General features: G+C 41.2%; 1 protein-coding gene across 1 annotated transcript; it reads right to left on the bottom strand.

The window, feature by feature from the left end:
• Window positions 1-606: 606 nt before the first annotated feature.
• Tspyl5 (TSPY like 5) lies at window positions 607-4,376 on the bottom strand. Its single transcript, XM_047519873.1, has one exon. The coding sequence runs from the start codon at window positions 4,317-4,319 to the stop codon at window positions 3,063-3,065; it is 1,257 nt and encodes a 418-aa protein (XP_047375829.1). The 5' UTR covers window positions 4,320-4,376; the 3' UTR covers window positions 607-3,062.
• Between the last annotated feature and the right edge of the window lie 17,880 nt (window positions 4,377-22,256).

Raw genomic sequence — 22,256 nt, 5'->3', positions numbered from 1 at the left:
GGGAAAAGAACAAATAAACAAGAAAGATTGATATCATGGCAAAGGATCTCAAGTAAGTACCTTATACTGGAGTCTTTGAAAGAGTTTTAGAATTATCCTTCTGTGGATGCAAAGCATCCCTTCATCTCTTTTTCAGATCCCCTGTTAATTCTGAAGACTCATTTCTGAGGCCCATTTCTGGGATTTCATTAATACTAAAAGCAAAAAAACAGACTTGTTGTGATAATGATAGCACACCCCACAACTATCACTACCAGAGTCCCAATCTCCCAAAGTAGTCCTGGTTACACTGGCATGGTGCCTTGGACTTTCAATAAACAATACAGGTGGAAGAAGGAACTACAGACAAAAATAGATTGATCACAATAGGCAACGGATGTAGCTAAGTGATGGTCACATAAGGTCCAGGGACCATCCTCTCCACCTCTGTGTCTGAAAATGTCCATAACAAAGAGCAAAACTGTTTATTGTTTGGTTGCTTGGGTTTTTGTTTTTATTTTTTTGGTACCGGGGATTGAAACCAGGGGCTTAATCACTGAGCCACATCCCCAGCCCATTTTTTATATTTTATTTAAAGACAAAGGCTCACTGAGTTGCTTCGGGCCTTGCTAAATTCACTGAGGCTGGCTTTGAACTTGCAATCCTCCTGCTGCTGCAGCCTTCCAAGCCAGTGGGATTACAGGCATGCACCACCACGCCCGGGGGGGGGGAAATATTCTTTTTTAAAGCAGATTTGAACCACTCTATTTTCACTTTTGCCATGAGGCAAAAACAGGAAAAGTGGTTAACATTTTACTTAAGAGGTGAAATGTGCAGCATATAGCATTCATCTTCCACATATACAAGGCCACATCTAAACCAAGAAAAAGTACACAAATTAATATTGGTTTTGGTTTTTGTGGTTCAAAAATAAAGACACTAATGAAGATACAGATTGGACACAACTTTGGACCCACCCTTGCCTAGGCAACCTGTTTACCAACAACCCTTTTAATTCCTCTTTCCTAACCCTGAGAAAGGTTCCTCCTGTTCCCTCCATTACTGGGAGGAATTAGAAATCCCTGCAGTTTCTCAAACCATTCCTGCTTTTTCAGGTCCACTCTACACCAGTTCATGCCTACTCTACGTTTTTGCTGATTTTCCTGCCTAGCATCCTCTCACTACAACTTTAGTCAATGACTCTACTGCAGAATTTAGGATGAGGTCCTCTATAAGGTAAGGGAAGTTAGGGGGACAGCAGGTATAGACTTAGTCTTACTTCCCACCCTCAGGGATGAGGGGGAAAGAGGACAGACAAGCCTGGGCAGGAAGGGCTCAGTTCAGCTTGCACATTCACTTGAAATAACCTAAAGATCTAGAACAGATTCTGCCCATGCCCAAACTCATGACCTGGGATCCTCCATGCTGGAGTTTAAAGCCTACTCCCATGGGATTTGAAGGCAAAGAGAACATGTCTGCTGAAAGTGAAAAAGCTGGGTGCTGAGCATCCAGGTGACTGACTACCACAAAGGACAGCAGAAGGCCCCTGATTCTTAAGGGGTATGCACATAAAAAAATTTTTTTTAAAAAGGGCAAGAGTAGGCAACACTGCTGCCTTGGGATTTCTAATTCTAGCAGATGAATAGGCATAAAAGGGGTTTCAACTTCAAAACTGCATAGTGAGCCAAGGAGGTCAGGACCAGCATTTGACCACAGACCAAGTGGTGTTCTGGTTTCCTCTACCCTATTTCAGTCTAGCATGTGAGTGTGCACACCAACTTCCCAGCTATCTCCCTAACTGTGTATAGAAAAACCTGTTCTTGTTTTTGTTTTGTTTTCTGAGATATGGTACTATTGAAACAAAAAAAGGAGAAAGGTTAAGAAAAGGAAGGTTGAAAGGGAGGAGAAAAGAAAAAAAGAGGAGAGTAGTAGAAAAGGGAGGAAAGAAAAGGGGAAACAGAGTTGGAGGGAAGTTAAGATGGAGGTGAGGAAGCTGAAGCATGAAGATGTGAGATGAAGTCAAGTAGAAAGTTAAGAAATTCCTCTTCCCCAGCATTCTGATATTTTAGGAAAGAGGATAAGGAATGCTGACAAAGGTACCTATTTGACAAAGGTAGCCCCACCCTCACCTGTAGCCACAGTATGATGACAGTGAGCACTGGGCCACACATACCAACCCGCCCATCAGTCTGGCAGCCAGTAGGGTTCCTGGAAGTATGGGGAGTGCAGATATGTGGCTCATGCACTGGCATGGTGCCTGGGTCCACAGGCAGTTCTTGAGGTTCTTGTTGACCAGGAAGTCAATTGGGGCCAATGCAACCCAGACAAAACCCAATGACCTGACAGTGACCAAGTTTGGCCAGACCCTGAAGAAGGTTCACCAGGAGATGTGTCCAGAGGCAAGAAGAGACATGATGGTAGAGAACACATGGCATACTGCTTCTTGCCCTTGACCTCGTCCATGCCTAGCAGTCAAATGCCATTCTGCTGGATGTTCAGCAGGTGGGCAGCACAGACCTCAAGCCAGAGCTGGAGATAAAAGTAGGTAGTATCTTGACTGGTGCCCCAAGACCCACAGAGCAATACGTTCTGGCTGATGACCAATGCCTTGTACACTGGCCTCATTTTGCAGTGGCAACAGAAAAGTTTGCCACTGACGACATGCATGGCTAGCATGAACATGAAGCCCAGCAAATGACTGGCTGTGAAGTATCAGAGCCTGAGTCTGTTCTGGCCTTCCTGGAGGATGACTCATGAGTGTCCATGTTAAAGACAGTGGGAAAGATCAGAGCCAAGAACAAGGCCTAGGCAATGTAGAGAAAGGCGGCACACAGCTGATGTATAAGTGCTTAACATAACAAACAGCAGGGGTGAAATCCCATTGCATGTGGCACCATTGTAAAAAAGCAAGTAGGCCATGGGGAGGCAAAAGAACGAGATCAAAAATGCCATATTCTTGCAACTAAAGTCCAAATGGGCTATAGTACAGAGAGGCCAACATGAAGAGAGGGCAGAGAGCCAAACACACATGTAGTCAGCCAGGAACAGGTCCAGCAGGAGGTAGTATGGAGACTTGTGCAGGATCAGTTGGACTGGTTTACCCCAGGCTCAGGGGTCTCCACTGGCTGCTTTGCTGGACCTGGCCTGCCCTCCTTTCCTTTCTCTCCACGGGCCCCTTCACTCATAAGGTAGTACTGCAGGGGATTGGGCCACAGTTCCTCGTTGATTATCTCAACAATCTTGTCAGACTCAATAGAGCTGTGATTTGAAAACCAACCAAAGAAGCTACGGTTGTTTTCTGGGTTTCCCTGGCTAAGGGACTGGAGGTCGTGACCTGGGAGCCACTGGATTGGAGTAGACCGAGATACCACCTGACCTGAAGGACCACACCCATATTCTTTGATGAGCACCTTATTTTGAAAATAGGGGTTGCGGCCGAAGTAGAACTTGATTTTGTAGCCCAATCTGGCCAGGCCAAGCTCTTCCACCTCCAAGCTGTTCAAGTAGCTTAGTACCTCTTTATCTTGGTTGTTCAAAAAGGATGATAGCTGGGGGTGGTTCTGAAAAGCTTGCCCCCAAAAGCCCGGGATATTCTGGATGAGAAGGTTCCTTCGTTCCAGGTGGTGCAGTCGCAGCTGCCCAAACTTGCGAGAGAGCCTAAGGTAGGCCCTGTCCGCCTGGGCATTCATGGTCTCCAGCTTCAGCTGGACGTTCTCCAGAGTATCCATGCTGCCTTCTGTCGCCGGGGGGCCTGACCCTGCATCCTTCTCCACCACCTTCTTTTCCTCCACTACTGAGACGGGGGTACATTCCCCAGCCGCCCCTTTCTTTGGCTTCCCACCAGCTATGGCCTGAGGTCCCCTCCCCATGGCGCTACAGGTTTCTGGGGCCTTCTTCCCAGCAGGGCCACGCCGATTCCCAGTGCGGGGGGCATTTTTCGGCCTTCCCACGGTTCCCACAGTTCCCACGAAGACAGTGTCTGTTGCCAGGCGCTCTGAGAGAGATGCGGCCTTCCCCGGGCAGGGCCTGGTGGCAGCCAGCCCGCGGTCCCCAGCTCGGGCGCGGAGCGCGAGGCCACAGTCCAGCGGGAGCCGGCAGGCAGCCTCCTCCCCGGGCTGCGGGGGCGACGCGGGCGACGCGGGCGCAGCGGTTTCCAGACCACCCCAACCCGCGCCAGCCTGCACCTGTGCCGCCTTGGTGTCCTCCCCGAGCCTCTGGCACTGTGGAGGGTCCGGGTCGCGCGGGGCGTCGTCGGGAACGGCGCGGACTCGGGCTTTGGCGCGGCCTTTGCCCCGGCTTTTGGCACGGGAGGACTTTCGACCTCTACTTCGGCCGCTCATGGTGGAAGCGGACCCGGCTTCAAAGCCACGCTCTGACCCTGCGGCCCCTGGCGTCAGCTCGCGGTCCCTACCGAGCGCGCCTCTCCATGGCAACCGCCGACGTCACGACTGCACGACTGTACCGTCGCGCGAGTACCCGCTGCGCCCAGTGATTGGCTCCGCCGCCGCGGCTGCGCACGAGCTCCCGGGCTCACACACTCACTCCCCACTCAGTCCAACTCGCTCTCGTTGCTAGGTTTCCACCGACGTTGGCCCGGGGTGTGATGCCCTTTCATCTCTTCCCATTGACCCGCCCCAGGGTCTCATAGTAACACATCTGTCCCTCCTATATGAGACTCCCGAAGGCAGCCATCTCGTCCTGGCCCCATCGTCTATTTTCTGAACACCTTCTGCCCCTGCAGTTCTCTCTTGTGACACCCATCATGATGAAACTGCTATTGACCTCCATGTCTCACCGTGTACGCCTCTGCTGAGAGACTTACTCTGATATCTTAACTCCAGGGAACTTGAGGTGGGTTCCAAATAATACCAGGCCTCAGAGTGATTTAGAAAATTATAGCAACTAGTATTTCGTGATTGTCGTATGTGCCAGGCGGTTGACCAAATGCCTTAGATACATTATCTGTATTAATGAGAGAAGTACTGTTATTCCCATTTTCCTGATGAGAAAACACCAGTTCAGGGATGCCCACAAGCATTCCTGAGATTACACGGTCAGAGACAGAAGGGTGACTCCATCTTCTGTGCTTTTTACTTACAAATAGTCCTTCCAGGCTTGTAGTTGTCAATTGCATACTGGTTCTTAGGAATATCAGCCTAGCTTGTTGACAAAGAGTTAGTGGAGTGCCTTTTCTCCCAGAGGACATTTCCAAAGTCCTTAAGGAACCTCAGGCCTAGTTTACAGAGCAGATCTATCACTCAAGGTATAGAACCAACCGGAACAGAAGGCCAGGAGTCTGAGGTCCTGGAGTAATTGGAGTGAGACACAAGTGTGGCTAAAGAGTGAAATGATCATCCAAGAAACACAGCAGGGTTTTCTAGATTGAGGTGCAGAATCAGAGCTTTTATGGTAGCATGGAAGAGCCCTAGAGACTTTTAATACCCTACATGAAAGCAGCCAAACAATCTGCCATATGTTTCAGAGGCAGCCCGAGACCGTGCTCTTCCTAGCCAGGTGATAGGCCGGTGAATAGTGAGGGAAGCCATGACTGGTATTAAAGTATGGACAGAAACCTTGTGAGGTGATCCTTTCAGGTTCAAAGGGAACTAAAAAAAAAAAAAAAAACTTGCAGACAGCTAATGGAGAGTTAGTACTCTGGGAGTTCAGTACTCCCAGAACTTTATGTTCATTATTCAAAGTATTTTTATGGACCAGCAAGCAGCCTGGCATCATCTGGAAGCTTTTTAAGGATGCAGACTCTCAGGCCCTACCCCATATCTATTAAATCAGAATGTGAATTTTAATAAGGTACAGGTGATTTTAATTAAAGTTTTAAGTGTAGAAGACAGGGAAGAAGAAGAATGGTTTTTGATACAGGCAACCCTGCTTTTAGCTTGCCCAATACAAGTGATCTCTAGCTTTTTCCAAAACCATGCTATAGCCTGCAAGGCTCTGCGTGCTCTGGCAGGTCCTCTCACCACCGCTACACAAGCTGCCTCTCTGATCTCTTCTCTCTCCCACCCCTTCCAACTACACTGGTCTCCTTGCTTTTCTTCAAACTTACTATATAAGCTCCTGCCTCAGGACCTTTGTACTGGCTCTTCCTTTTGCTTTAAATGCTCTTCCCTCAAATGTGGTTAGTAATCTTGGCCAGCTCCCTTCATAATTGTCTTAAATGTCACCTTCTTGGTGGTCATCTGCTTAAAATTACCACCCACTCCTCTCTCTTTTACTCTGCTCTATTCTTTATTCCATAGCACTCATTATCATCCAACACACTATACCAATTTTTTTTATGCTTCTTGTTTATCTTCCCTCCAGAATTTCAACTCTTTGAGGGAAGTGATCTTTGTTTTGTTCATTGATATGTCCTCAGTGCCTTAAAATAGTGTCTGATACAGCAAAAGCACTTAGAAAATAACTGTTGAATGAAAGAATTAATTAAAGCAGAGTCTTCAAAAATGGGTTTGTAAATCGATTGTCTGATACATCCTTTACCCCTCATCCTGTACATTCAGAATACATCCTTTACCCCTCAGAAACAATGTTGTAGTTGAAGTCTGTATTCTCATATCAACCCATGGAAATGTATTAAATTCACAAGATAGTTAGAAAATTATCTTTGGTTATAGAGTGCCATTTAAGGGTAGTCTATAGGTGAAAATCTAGAATGACAAATTTAAAAATTATGTTGGGAGAACTAACATTTGACTTGAAAGGTACTAATATAGTCCAAGGATCACCTTACATTGCTGTTGAAGACCCTTTCCTAATCACTTTTTCTAAGGCCTTTCATAATCACCCCAAACCATTCTGTCCTTGATCTCTTGGAGCACTTGTTAGCTGTCCCATTTATTCAGCAGTTAGACATGCACTATTTTGCACTAGTCATTGTGCAGAATTACCTCTTACACTGGAGAATCATAGTCTGGAATTCTCCATAAATCTCAGAAAAATCCAAAAAACAACTGCAGCATCCACCATTCCTCCATAAATGGCATTGACTGGTTGGCCCACTTCTCAGATTACTCTCAGCTCAACTGATCTCTTGTCAAGAGCCTTAATCCAGCATCAGCACCTGTGTCATTTAAAGCTCACCCATGGCTAAACCACTGCAGGATGAACAGCTGCCAGCCCACTACAAACAGCATTTATTATGTAATCTGCCTTGAGCCTTTTTTCTTCATGGTCAAAGAGATAAGCATCTAGTGAAAGGAAAGAAGTATAGGACTAACACCTTTTACAAAAATACTTCTCTCAACCAGGTCACCCAGTCCCTATGACTTTTGTACTTAAAAGTCTGGTCTATGCTGCTGAACTGAGTGGTTGGTTTTCTTTCCAGTTATTAATATAATATAATTAATAACTTAATGTGGGAATGCAGCATAGGATCCTGATTAGATAGTAAACTGTATAAAGGTAGGGTCTGTGTGTCTTTTTTACTCTCATCCCTCAGCATACCTAGCATGGAGCCTTGAACATACTACTAATTATAATGAAAGTTCACTTTTATTTGTACTTTATAGGGTGCCATGTCTTAACTCATTCAATCTCTATAACCATCCCAGGGGTCAGGTGCAATTATTGCCCCCATCTTGGAGATGAGGTTACTGCTATACAAAATGGTCCAGAAACTTCCCCAGGGTCACACAGCTAGTAACTGGTTTTCACCCAGGCGTTCCCACTCCAGCACCATGATCTCAACCACTACTCCACAGTGGAAAAGTATGGCTAGCGAGATTAATTACTCTGGTACTTTGATTGCTCTTTTACTCTCTAGTAGGTAAACATAATTTTTAATTTTCAAAATTTATATTCACATATATACATATACATTTATATCCTACATTGATCAGTCATGATTCATTTATCTGTTGGGCATGTACTATACTTGGCGTGGCAGTATTCAACATAAGGAGTTTACTTTCAACAGCCCATGAGAAAAAGCATCTCTACTTGTGCTGCATTTGTCATAAGCATTCTGTGAACAGTATAATAGAAACACATGTTCACTGTCATGAACTTAGAGATCTGGGGATGCTTTAATATGTTCCCAATATTTAAGCATTAATTTGATGTAAGCATCTTTTTAATGTGATGATATTTTATTATTAGCAAATACTCATCAAAACTTCATAAAAACACTTTTCAAAATGTTAGAATAACCCATCTTCACTTTTTTTCTCTGAAAGCCTCTCTTCCTTTTGTTTTCCTCAAATCATAGAAATTAACAAGCTGGGGAAAGGACATTCCAGTCATCCATGCTCTTCCCCAGCCAAGGGAACAACACGCCCCACAGTTTCTCCTGCAGAGCTTTAGGATCCCACACTTGACACTTTTAGCCAGAGGGCTTTTCTCTTCTTCCCCAAGGAGACAGTCTGAGTCCATTAGATGGCAGTGAACATTGCTTGCTCTGTGGGATGTTGCCAACCAGCCCTTGCAGATTATGAAAGGGCATGGAAAAGAAGGCAGTGCCATGGAATACTTTCAAAACCAAGAAAGGACAGAGAGAAAAACCTTCCTCTTGTGGTGCATTTCCAGGCTGTTTGAGCTTAATATCTTGAAAAATATGCCTAACTTCTTTCCAGTTTCCCCCAAAAGTAAATTGTCACCTGCAACATTTTAGTTCCTATCATACAAGTAGCTATAGAATATTTTTTAAATATTGCCAGACGTATTCTTTCTTCTCGGCATTTTCTTTTTACCCTGCAACATCTTCACCATTAAAAATATATGTATATACCTTTAGGCTAGGCTTTTGTCCTAGAAAAAAGGAAAATACTGAAGAACCCAGCAAGCAAAATTCAGTAAGTCAAAATTCCAAATCAGGCATTTGAGAGGGAAAGATATAATAGCATTGAAAGATAAAAGAGAAGAAAGAAATATATATATATATAAATATATATATAAATAAATATATATATATAAATTTTATATATATATATATATATAATTTTTCAAAGGTAAATCATCCTGGGGCACTATGCACATAGAGTTTGTAACATAAACTATAGAAAAAGAAAAGCATGTGAATGGAACATGAGCTATTTGTCCACCCCACACAGAGGAGATAAGAACCTTTTCTGGAATGGGTTTAAGGAGCTTGGAGAATATTCAGAGATTGGATACATGGTATAGGATTTTGAGAAAGAGATTCTCACAATAACCCTTTCCAGGGGTCCAAACCCCCAGGGAATTGGTGGAGCCCACCCTTACTTGATAAAATAGAGTATGAGACTGGGGGTATTATTTCCCAACTTGAAAATTGGAATTTAGACAAAGAAATCCTCTCAGAAGGCAGCCAGGATAATATAAAAGTTCATGCAGGTAAGCGTTAATAAGGGACAGTCTTAAATTGCCTTTCCCATGCTCATTGCATCCTACTCCCAATCTCTCCTGACCCTAGTATGGAGTGGAAGAGCAGCTATATATTCCCCATGCTTACTAAGAGAATCACAAAAGTTAGCTAAGAGCAAGTGGTGAGTCCAACTGGACCTTGCAATACAGGCACAGAAGATGCAGAGTAAAGGACTTGGTGACCAGAAACTATGGGGGACATACCTCATCGGTGGACAACAGTGGAAGTAGAGCAGATTCCAAAGACTTTCAGAGTCAGTTAGATCTCAGCAGAGACCAGTAAAGACAAAAGATTAAACACACAAGACACTTTCGTCAATGGCAGAACAGATAACCCTTTAAGGGAGATGGAGGAATAAAACAGAGAACATGCTAATTAACTAGTTATGTGTTTATCTAAAAGAAACGAGAATATTAAGTTACCAAGTATCTTGAATTATCAAGTTTAAATTCACCTGAGTTATATAATTTGTTGAAACTATGAAAATTCATACTCACTACAATGATATTACCTAGACCACACCCAGTATCTAATGGATTTAACCAAGCAACCCTGAAGCTAATGAAACTTAAGAGATGCGTTACTTTAAAACTCTTTAGGAGACAAGACATATTGATATTTTATAAAATAGCAGAAATAATTTCAAGAAAACTCTGTAAAAATGTGGCATATGATGACAGAAGTCAAGAAATCCATGAGACTGCAAATATAAGCATTTTTGCTACTGCTTAGGGAGGAATTCTGGAAACAAACAACCAGTGCACTCCAAGAAAGTCTTCCATTTATTGACTATGGATTAAATTTAGAACTGTAGGTTATGGTTATTTTTAACACATAATTTAATAATTTATCAAATTTTTGAATTCTTTTCCAGTTGGATTACCAATGCCAGCCTTTCCTCCAACCAGCTCAAAAGTTCCATGTGTTACAAAGGCTGAACGTTCAGCCTTATATGTTAACTATACAGCACCTTCTCCCTGAATTACCTCCAACGACATCACTACATCAAACAACCCTCATCAACTTCCAGACCAACCAGAAATTGTTCTCAGTCAATACACCACATGTTGTATAGTGCAGCAAACTATAGAATACAGGTCTTCTTCTTCTTCCCTACTATCTCTTTTTATGCTGCTCAGGAATGTTTGTTGATATCATACCCCTAAATTTTATATTTTCTATTATGCGTACACATAGAGACACCCTTAACATCTTTACTCCTCTTTTCTTCCCCAACTCTGACACCTCAATAGTACAGAAATATACTAGAAGAAAAAAAAAGTTGTAGTTGCAAAATTTTCACTTGAAAAATTAATGGGAGGAAAAAATTACACTGGGACCTGGATATGAATCTTGGATTGTAGCAGGAAAAGTCATTGAAAGGGTAACATGAAAAACTGAAACTGGAGTCACTTCTGCCTCATATACTCTTAAGATCCTACGTGGATCATATGTGGTGAGAGTATAGGATGCAGACATACTGCTATGAGGAGTGACAAGGCAGGACAAGCATGGAGTTAGGATCCTGGCATTGGAGTGGAGAATGAATCCTCTCAGATAACCCAGAACATCTAAGATACCATCCCAGAAACAGTAATGATGAGAGAACCAATTAGAAGATCCCAGACTTCTTATTCAAGCAAGTTATCAATTGTCATGGAACTAGAACATTGAGGACATGGGAAGAATGAACAAAGTTAAAACTATGTTGACTCTTAAACTAAAGGGCAAGCATCTTGGGGTTACAATGTTCTAATGTTTTGTAATCAACTGGTACCCATAAGCATGGGGTTTCGTTGTTCCATTTTATTTTACTGAGGCTAATTTAACTAAAGATAATCCTTGACTTCTGGAATGCCCACTTTGGTCATTCATTCTGTATTTGTATAATACCTGGTAGCAATATGACATTTTACAAAGCACTTAAAATTAATAGTCAAGAAAAAAAATAGTATAGTTTGATGTCTGGTATTATGATGCCTCCTGCTTCACTTTTCTTGCTAAGGATTGCTTTGGCTGTTCTGGGTCTCTTATTTTTCCAAGTGAATTACATGATTGCTTTTTCTGGTTCTATGAAGAATTTCATTGGGATTGTAATAGGAATTGCATTAAATTTGTATAATGCTTTTGGTAGTATGGCCATTTTGACAATATTAATTCTACCTGTCCAGGAGTATGGGGGGTCTTTCCAACTTCAGCATAATACAGTGATGCAGGCACATCAATGTTTATAGCAACTCAATTCACAGTAGCTAAACTATGGAACCAACCTAGGTGCCTTTAAACAGATGAATAGATAAATAAAATGTGATATGTATATATATACATACATACAATATGTATATATATACATACAATGGAGTATTTATTACTCAGCTTTAGAGAAGAATGAAGTTTGGCATTTGCTGGTAAATGAATGGAGTTGAAGAATATCATCCTAAGCGAAATGAGCCAAACCCAAAAAACCAAAGGCCAAATGTTTTCTCTGATATGCTGATGCTAATTCACAATAAGGGGGTGGCTAGGGAAGAATAGAATTACTTTATATTAGGTAGAGTGGAGTGAAGGAAGGGGTATAGAGTTAGGAAGGACAGTAGAGTGAAACAGACATTATTACCTCATGACTGCATGACCAATGTGATCCTATAATATGTACAATCAGAAAAATGAGAGACTATGCTCCCTTTATGTATGTTTTATCAAAATGTATAAATGCTTTCTACTGTCATATATTACTAATTAGAACAAATTAAAAGATTTTTTAAAAATTAAGGGCTGGACTATCCAGAATAAACAAACCAGAATGAAATATGCATTCCATTCCATTGTGCTGATATAACTTGCTAGAGACAGGCCAGGGATTTGACTCTGATCCTTTATCCTCTAGTACAAGTAGAGAAATCAATGTGAGGTAACATTTGTAATTCTTGTAATATTATGGGAAAAATAAGTTCTTAGAGAAAATAAATATATTTGTAATACTAAATCTAGAAAGGAATATTTTAATTGAAATTCCCAGTGGTATCCTGACACCAAATCCAGCCCTGTCACCATGTCCTATGGCACTCATCTTACAGACTGGTGAGCAGGACAGAGAGCTGCTTGGTAAAAACAGTTCCGTGGTGGTTCCAGTCTAAAGCTAGAATGACTTAATCCAAGGAAACAGTTTGTAGAATTTAGAGGAGAGGGCACACATATATTTCCAAGTCAGCCTCTGCAGACACTGCCTTCCTCCATCGACATTATTCTCCCTGACAAGAGCCTACAACCCAGGGAATCATGTGCAGTAGGCAACATCACATGAGGGATTTCATTCTGCCTCTGCTGCCAGAGGGGTAGAGAGAGTCATGTCCTCCTTGCCATTCCTTCTTCCTCTTCTGTCTCTCCTCACTTTCCCTTCTTTGCTCTCCCCACAAAATGATGCATTCTGAGAAATGAATTTTCTTTCTCTAAAAAGGGTTTTCCAACTTCAGCGTCTATACCATTCACATTCAGACTGAGTCCCCAGGAGGAGTTCAACTTCATTTGCCTCTTACAGTGACTGTTTCTCCATAGTGTCAGAAGTTGTTGTCAGGGTGAGGGTTCAGGTACAGGGCCAGGTCAGGCCCAGGCCATGATGGAGAAACAGGGAGGGGGACTACTTATGCCCCATCTCAGTTTGACAGTTGTCACTCAATTCCAGCTGATTGTTGCCATGGAGAAATCCAAGTCTTTCTGTGAAATGTCTCACTTTCTAAAATCTTACAAAAGCCAAATAAAATAGTTTGGCTCAGAGGCTTCACTTTGTAACCTGTTCCACACCCTTATTTCTTAAAAACTGGATTTTTAAGAGAAATCATGAACAAATGTCTTCAACATATTTCCATTCCCCCAAAGAAGAGAGGTTTTTGTGCCGTCGCTCCAGAGAAGCTTTTGAAAACAGGTAGTACAATAGAGTCATGGTGGGGCACTACCTTGAGGTTAAAGCAAGCAAGCCATCTGAGGGGCAGCTTTTAAAAGAAAGGAATACCCTTGACAAGCAATATTTCTATCCTTTTTCATATTAAACCTCAAAGATCATCACTTTTTTTAATGAGGGTTTTGTTTTTTTCCATACACAGCGGTTCATGTTGCCTCTGATATTTTACCATGGAAAATGCAGGCTGCACAAACATTTTTCCTCCCTACTCTATGAAGTCTTTTCAAGACCAGTTCCAAGCAGTGTGCTGCTTACCACCCTCAGCAGCTGCATCTGCAAATCTTTACACAGCAACTAAGCTACTCCTAACATAAATGGCAGATTGAGTGACTAACTGTGCCTCTTTGGATATTTCTTTCCTCCCCAACTTAATCAATACCTATATAATTGATCAGGTGGGCCATATGGCCTTTGTGATTCACAGATTAAGACAATTAGGACACCAGCCAGGTAATTACTCAAGCTGGCATTTTTCATAACTAAGACAAGCAAACCTAATGCTTTGTCTTCCTCAGAAAAAGCAAGCTCCATCTGGTCTCGGGCATGATTCAGTACTAATTCATACGATGTCTAACTAAAAATGGGTATAACCATATTTAGACAAAATATTGAATAAAAGTGAATTACGTGGCAGTAAATTTGTAAGAGTTTCCACTACAGAATCTGGATTTAAATGAGATAGTAAAAATATAACACAATACTGAGTTTACTGCTCAGACCAAGATTTTACAGATTTTGCAGATGAGTGGGAGACACAAGACAACTTCTCAGAAACAGAAAAGCTCTGAGAAGAGGGAGCCTCCAGCTCTCAGCTCTAAAATGATTGTGGGGAAGAAGACCTAGAAATACAAGGCCAAGTGAAAGGAAAAATAAAACATAATTTCCTGGAACTTAGACTTATAGATAGTGCTTCTCCCATGCTCAACCCTATTTTATTAGGAGAAAATAAACAAAACAAGTTGTTTGAACACAGAATTATGATTTTACTTAGAACAGAGAGAGGATATTTATCAGTCTGTGATTCAATGTTTGACCTATATAGTTCAAGAGACCAGGAGATTTGTGCTTCCTGCTATGATGCTTCTCTTACCTCTGAGCTTCAGTGTCCCATTACAGGAGTGGTATAGGAAACCAACTCCATCGTAGCAGGGACGGCCCTGGACATGGGTGGACACTGAACACCTTCTGCAGGAGACTTACAAATATTAGAGAAGCCTGAAGTCCCTGGGTGTTCTCATCATACAGAGGAGAGTTAAAATATGACAAGTGCCTCCGGGGAGGAGATGACAATACCCCTCCTGTCTCTTACCTTCCATCCTCAAACCAATTATAAGGTAAAACAAAAGTACCTGAAAGAAGAGAGCAACAACAATTAATTATTCTGGCTTATAATCAAACCAGATTTCAGCAAGCAGTGATGTTTTAAAAATGGCTGCCATATGCCCATGTATTACAACAGTAAATGAACTCTGTCTCCATTAAGAGTGTTTACATGACATTTTCTGAATGATGAAAGAATTCATTTGCTAGAAGAGGTTTTTGGAAAAGGTCGTGTTAAGAATCATGCTGGCATAATTCAAGTTTATCTAAACCTCAGTTTCTGGCCTTGATTTTATCATTCAGTAGTGACTGGAAAAGAATGGGACAAACACCTCCCCCCCAAATTACACATGGTTAACAAAATAAAATGTCATTTCAAAATTTAAACAGGTAATTCCTTTTATGTTTTTGAGATTGTTTTGTAGAAATGGAATAGGGTGGGATTGTGCAGGATGTGGGGCAGGAAAGAGTGGCCGCAGGGAGGGAACTAATTTGTGAGTTGGCACAAACCAGGATCTAAAGAAAGCTAACCCAAGCCTTTCTGATTTTTAACTCAGAAAAAATGAGGTTGTTTGCCAAAGAGAAGCAGCAATGCTGAAATAGAAGAAAAGGGAACTAGGGCACGAACCAGTTTCCCATTGCTGCTAAACAAATCACCACAAGTTTAGTGGCTTTAAACAATGTAAATTTATTAATTGACAGTCCTGGGGCTAGAAGTCAAATTTGATTATCCTGGAGTATAATCAAGGAGTGAGCAGGGCTGTGTTCCTGATGGAAGACAAGAAAGAACTCATTCCCTGGATGACTCCCCATCTTCCTCAAGCTGTCTTCATGGCTCTTCCAGCCAGCGATTATATCATCCCTCATTCTATTACCTTCACCACATCTTCTCTCACTCGGGCTCTCCTCCTTCCCTCTTTCACTTACTAGGACCCTTGGGATTATACCCACCTGGATAGTCCAGGATGTCCTCCTCATCGAAAAATCCTTAACTTTATCACATTTGTAAAGTCCCTGTTGCTTGTGAGGTAACACAGTGACAGGTTCTGTGAATTAGCATTTGGACATCTTTGGAGGCCATTATTCTGCCTAATACAAAGCCATAAACTATGGACTGTTATTTTTTAAGAAAGAAATGTTATAAGATTTATGATCAATTGTCATGCTTCATAATTGTTCTCCCTCTCACACACACTCTGAGCCCTAAATCTATTTTACAATAACAATAGCTAGCATTTATTATTTTGTAAGTATTCTGCTAAGCAATTTACTTGTGTTTTCATACTTAATCATCTCAACAATCCAAAGAGGTCCTTGTCATTATCATTCCCACATCACAAATGAGAAAACTGAGGCTTAGAAAGGTTAAGTCATTTAGCTAAGGTTGCACAGCTGAAATTCAAACCTAAGTCTGCCTGGCTCTTAACCATAAGAAACAACCCAAATATGTTGGGTCTTATAAACACAAAGGTATATTTCTTGCTTATGTCCCATGTCTACTACAAATCATCTTGGATCTCCTACATCTCTGTTCCACATCATCATCATTCTGAGACCCAGGCTGAAGAAGCAGACCCTATTCAGATATTTGCCAAAATGTTTCTTGGAATGATTTCTTTGTTGGCAAAGGGGAAGGAATAGATGGTAGAATATCACATAGACTTTTAGAGCATTAATTTGAAAGTGATGTGCATCACTTCTGTTCATATCTCATTGGCCAAAGTAAGTCAATGATGATGCCTGACATCCATGAAGCCGGTAGTGATCATTCTTTCACCATGTAGGGCAGCAGATATTGGAAGTAATTATTTCCACAGCTCTTGGCTACTATGCTCATTGGAGGTGAGAGTAAAGTAATACACTCTTATCACTAGAAATATCACAGAGAGTTAAGAAAAATGGGACTTTCCTTAATGACACATCACTCACCTCCAGGCCAGCTTGTCCCCTGGATCTGTGTAATAAGAAGCCACTTAACTTGTATAGGGGGAGATGTTCAGATCCTGAAATTTTCCTTCATTCATGAGGCCAACGTGGCTAACACTCCACCAATGGAAAGTTGGTGGAGTTGTCCTCCTCCTGAGTACAACTATGCACAACTGAGAGTTATGACTTGTTCTTTTCAGGGACTTTCTCCCAGCTGGTAGAACAATAGATTTGGGTGGAGCTCCCTCAAAGCAACAGATGACAATGATGTTCTCCAAAGGTCCTCTCTAGTCCAAAAGTGTTTAGGATTCTAATCTAGATGAAAAACACTCTTTCTGTGATAACAGTTCTTAGAAATCAAACACTGGGAATGAGGATGGCATCACTATGCTCTAAGAAATCCATGTTGTTCTATAAAAGTGTCTCAGAAATAGTCAGTGAAAGAAAAGGAAACAATCAAGAACATGAAGAGAGAGCCTACAGAATGGGAGAAAATCTTTGCCACCTCTATCTCTATCTCAAAACAATAATCTCCAGGATCTATAAAGAATTCAAAAAACCACCAAAAAAAAAATAACCCTATCAATAAATGGGCAACAGAACTGAACAAACACTTCACAGGAGAAGAAATACGAGTCATCAACAAATATATGAAAAAATGTTCAACATCTCTAGCAATTAGAGAAATGCAAATTACAACTACACTGAATTCCATCTCACTCCAACCAGAATGGCAATTATCAAGAATACAAGTAACAATAAATATCGGTGAGGATGTGGGGGGAAAGGGACACTTATATATTGCTGGTGGGACTGCAAATTGGTACAACCATTCTGGAAAACAGTATGGAGATTCCTCAGAAAACTTGGAATGGAACCACCATTTGACCCAGCTATCCCACTCCTTGGCCTATACCCAAAAGACTTAAAATCAGTATACTACAGTGATGCAGCCACATCAATGTTCATAGCTGTTCAATTCACAATAGCTAGATTGTGGAACCAACCTAGATGCCCTTCAATAGATGAATAGATAAAGAAATTGTGGTACATATACACAAAGGAATATTACTCAGCCATAAAGAAGAATAAAATTATGGCATTTGCAGGTAAATGGATGGAGTTGGAGAATATCATGCTAAGTGAAATAAGCCAATTCAAAAAAACCAAAGACCGAATGATTTCTCTGATAAGTGAATAATGATACATAGCTGGAGGTGGGGGGAAGCAAGAATAGAGGAAGGATGGATAGCATAGAGGAAAATGAGGGATGGGGAGGGAGTGGAGGGAAGGAAAAATAAAAGAATGAGACAAACTTCATTATCCTATGTACATGTATGACTATGCAAATGGTGTGACTCTACTTCATGTGCAACCAGAGAAATGAAAGTTGTTCCCCATTTGTGTACAATGAATCAAAATTTTTTAAAAATGAAAAAAATTTTCATTTTTATAAAGAAAAGAAATAGCCAGTGAAAGGGACACACATACATACATATCCTTACCCCTATTGCTAGGGTTTGACATACTCAAAAGCTAGGGTTAGCATAAGAAATATAACTTTCAATAATGAGACTCAAGGTAGATGAAGAAAGAGAAGAGTAAAGATACTAATAATATCTGCTAGTAGAGATTCCATCTTGATGGTCTAGAAGATCTCTGTCAGGTATTTGCATTACTTGAAGTTGTACTAGTAGAACATCCCTAATCTAAATATCTGAAATCTAAAATATTTGAGCACCAACATGATAGTACAGTGGAAAATTCCAAGTCATGAAATTTAATTTCATACAGAAAATTATTTTAAAATAATGCATAAATTACCATCAGTTTAAGACTATAAGGTATATGGAAAACATGAATGTTTATATATTTAATATTTAAATAAATATATAAACATAAAAATTATATAAATATGTAAACATTTATGTTTTATATAAAATAAATGTATACAGTTAGGTCCCATCCCTAAGATATCTCATTGTATACATAAATAAATAAATAAATAATTTTATGTTTATACATTTATTATGTTTATTTAAGTATTAAATAAATATGTAAATATTTATGATTTATATATACCTTATGTGTTAACCTGAAGGTAATTTGCACAATATTTTAAAATAATTTTTGTATGAAACTAAATTTAATGTTTCAACTTAGATCCCATCCCTGAGATATCTCATTATGTATCTAAAAATATTCCAAAATCCAAAACACATCTGGTCCCAAGCCTTTTGGAAAACGGATACTCAACCTGTAAGTGGTTCTGTGCCACCCTACTCTGCAAGGCCCATTCAGGGAGGATGGAGCTGAATAACTGACCTTCCATGCAGAAGGAGAAGGAGGAGGAGAAAGAGAAGATCGTAAAGAAAAGGAGGTTAAGAAAGTCCAAGGGCCAGGCAGGGCCAAGGGAAGACCAAAAGAAAGGTTCAAGAGGGGAGGATTGCTTTCTGTGACTCCAAGAACAGCCACGTGGCAGAGCCCTGTGACTTAGGGTGAGGGTGGATGAATGGAGGAAAGGCACCCCAACCCCCATTCAAACTGTGGGATGGGGGAGGGGGAGAGCTCTTTAATAAAGCATGGTCACTACTACCTCTTGTACGTGTACTGAGTACACGTACACAGAAGACTTCTACTTTAGATTCCATTTGAGTTTGTAAAATAGAATCTTGAAATCTCACAAATTATCCAATCTTCCTATTTCATAAGAAAGAAAATAGGAACTCAGATAAAAAGGTTCACCTAAGATAACAAAAAAGAACAAGAAGGAAGTAGGACCAGAACCAGGACTTTGAGCTCCCAGTTCATTGCTATCGCAGGTCCTGGGTTCCCATCCTTGGCAGCCCATCAGTCAGGGATGGCAACTCCTTGCTTTTACTGGTAACTTCATTTCCAGTTCACTTGTGGAGACAGGTGAGTTATTTGGATTCTGCATCAGTACTCCCAGCTTGGAAAGGAACCCAACCTTCATCTTCCAGTGTTACTGGGCTCATCTCTAGCCATAAAAGCCACAGTGTTGGAGAATATGAACTTCTAGATTTACCTGGGTGCCCTCTGCCCCTCACGTCCATTCTCTCACCAGGTTGGTACGGCCCGCCAGTCCACTGCCAGTCAGATCTTTCACAAGTTTGCCACGTTGCAGCGACAGGACTGTGTCAAAGTCCAGATGCTTTAGCATAAATAAATAGTACTTCTGGGACCTGGAAAGGGGCCAACTGCATATTATAGAGAAAACTGGGGTGGAAAAGGAGCCAAATGACACACAGCTGGAAACTGTTAGGAGGAAGGGTGTGGGATGGGGGGTGGGTACAGCTGAAGAGAAGAAAGGGAGAGAAAAAGATCAAACCAGGGATTACTGTGGTCTGGAAAGCACTGAATTAAAATCGCTAAGAAACAGAACCATGGTTTATTTAACAGTTCAATTAAGAGCATTCCTACAAAAATGATAGTTTATAATAATTGACCTCAAAGCAGAGAGGCAGAATAGGCTTGAGAAGCTCCATTTCTAGACATCTGATTGTCTTGGAGGGATGGGAGAGGAAGGGGGAGTTGGTCCCCACTTAGATATTCCAATCTATAAATGGTTTCAGGGTGAGCAGGGTAAAGAATTGTTGAGAACCCCAGGGTTCCCTGCCTGGTATCACCCAGCCTTTGGGAAACTTAGTGAGTTCCCAGGCTCCTGGGCAGCAACCACTGAACACGCCTGTGATGAACAGAGAATTAAAGAAGGAGTCCAGGCAGGCAGAGGATGTGCAATGACATCATTCCCTTGCGTCCCAGGCACCCAAGCAGATGAGTCACCAAAATGAATCAGCAATGACTGCAGAGGGAGCCACTCACACCCACACCCTGGCCAGTGCCTGAAAGGTACAATGACATCACCACATGGAGAAGATGTTTATGTACAGGGGAAATTAGGACAAAAACAAGTGAGAAAAAAACAAATCCTTTTCTTCTTCATGGAAATCAAGTGCATGGATTACCTTCTTAATGGATGGCTTAATCTCTTGTAATAAAAATATCCCAGATTAAGCCATTGTTAAGAAATGCCAGACGACAGGCTTTGCAAGCAAAGCACAGTACCACAAGGTAAAGACTCTCTCATTCCTTCCAGCCCTCTTTCACTGTGTTCTGTTTTGTGACAGGTAACATAGGTTGGGTCCTAAAAAGGCTCCAACCAACTTGGGGCTGAATTTTGAGGGTGTTGAAGTAAAGTCTTGTTCTGTAAATAAAGCAGATGACTAAATAAAATGAACCCTCCAATTTGGTCAAAATTCTAAGTTTTCTATGTGCACAGGGTATCAGAAGAGATGATTTTCTTTGGGTCTTGGTTGGAAAAAGTTTCCAACTGGCATTGACTTCACTTTAGGGAATCCTCAAAATGATCAAACCATAACTCAAGTACTTACTTGTCTTGGATACTGATTCTCAGTTTATAGGCTTCTGATATTTAGGTGGAGGAGAGAAATCAGTGTTCTTAGTATCATGTATTATGATTCCGAAATCTTTTAATAAAACATATGTAGAGGAATCTGGTTAGAAGCTTGTAGGATTCAGTGTTAGATATATGCACAATTTTAAATTTTTTTCTTTCATTCATTCACATACTGTTTATTGAATCTTTTAAAAGCCAGGCATAACTGGGAGCTTGGAAATACATTGTAGAATGTGTGACAAAGCCCCTGTCCCCAAGGAGCTTTATAGTCCAGCAGTCAGAGTTTCTGCAACCATCATAACAGTGAGTGAAAACACAGTTGTTAATTCTGTTCCAATTAATTTCCTGGAGCACCAGTCAATTCTAGGACAAAAGAAGGCTGCTTAGGTTCTACAAATATCTCATGCCTCAAAATTAAAATTGAATTGTATTTAGAAAATCCTAATTTTGTGGCATTTTTAGAGCACGGAAATTGCATAAAGGGAGGTAAACCAGAATTCTTTCTGAAGCCTGGTAATTAATTCGTGCCTTAAAATCTACTGCAAGAGACTCCAAACCCACGTGGTATTTTTGGGAAGGCAAATCAGGGAGATTGAGTATACTACAAGGCATGTTTCCTAAAAGCATTTCCTAACTCAAAACCTACACTATTCAGGCTGAGAACATAGCTCAGTGGTTGAGTGCTTAACTCACTCAAGGTTCTGGGTTTGATTCCCAGCAACACACATACACACACACACACACACACACACACCACAATCTTTCCAAAATCCATACTATTCAAAAACAATCCTAAAATAAATGCTGCTTACTAGTGTCATCACCACATGGTGACAGCTTAAACCCTGAAATTATTTGATTTTTGATTCAGTTTTTGGTTTAGTTTGGAGGTAGGCTGGATTTTTTGTTTGACCTTCCAGATTCTTCTCTACTCTGCTCTATATCCCCAAGACGTATGTCTATACTGACTACATCAACAGGTTCTCTTGCCCTCTGGCTTCCAGGCAGGTTTCAACAATGGTTGGAACGTGGGAGAAATCAGGTAAAGGGGGAAGGGAGACTGGGGTACCTGATCCCCAGGGACCTCCCTCTGCAGGGTTGCTCTGGGCCAGCTGCATCGTTCTGCCAAAGGACCCAGTTTCTATCAGGAACATACTCCATACAGCCACCATCCCTGTGATTCAGTAACTGCTCACTCCCTTCAACCCCAGTGTGTGGGATCTCTGCACTATTCCTGTAATTCCCTACATCCTGCCAACACCCTCGTAAATAATCCT

The sequence above is a fragment of the Sciurus carolinensis genome, chromosome 1 (genome assembly GCF_902686445.1).
Source record: "Sciurus carolinensis chromosome 1, mSciCar1.2, whole genome shotgun sequence".
Taxonomy (NCBI): Eukaryota; Metazoa; Chordata; class Mammalia; order Rodentia; family Sciuridae; genus Sciurus; species Sciurus carolinensis.
Note: the sequence above shows the minus strand (reverse complement) of the source record. Positions and strands in the feature narration are given on the sequence as shown.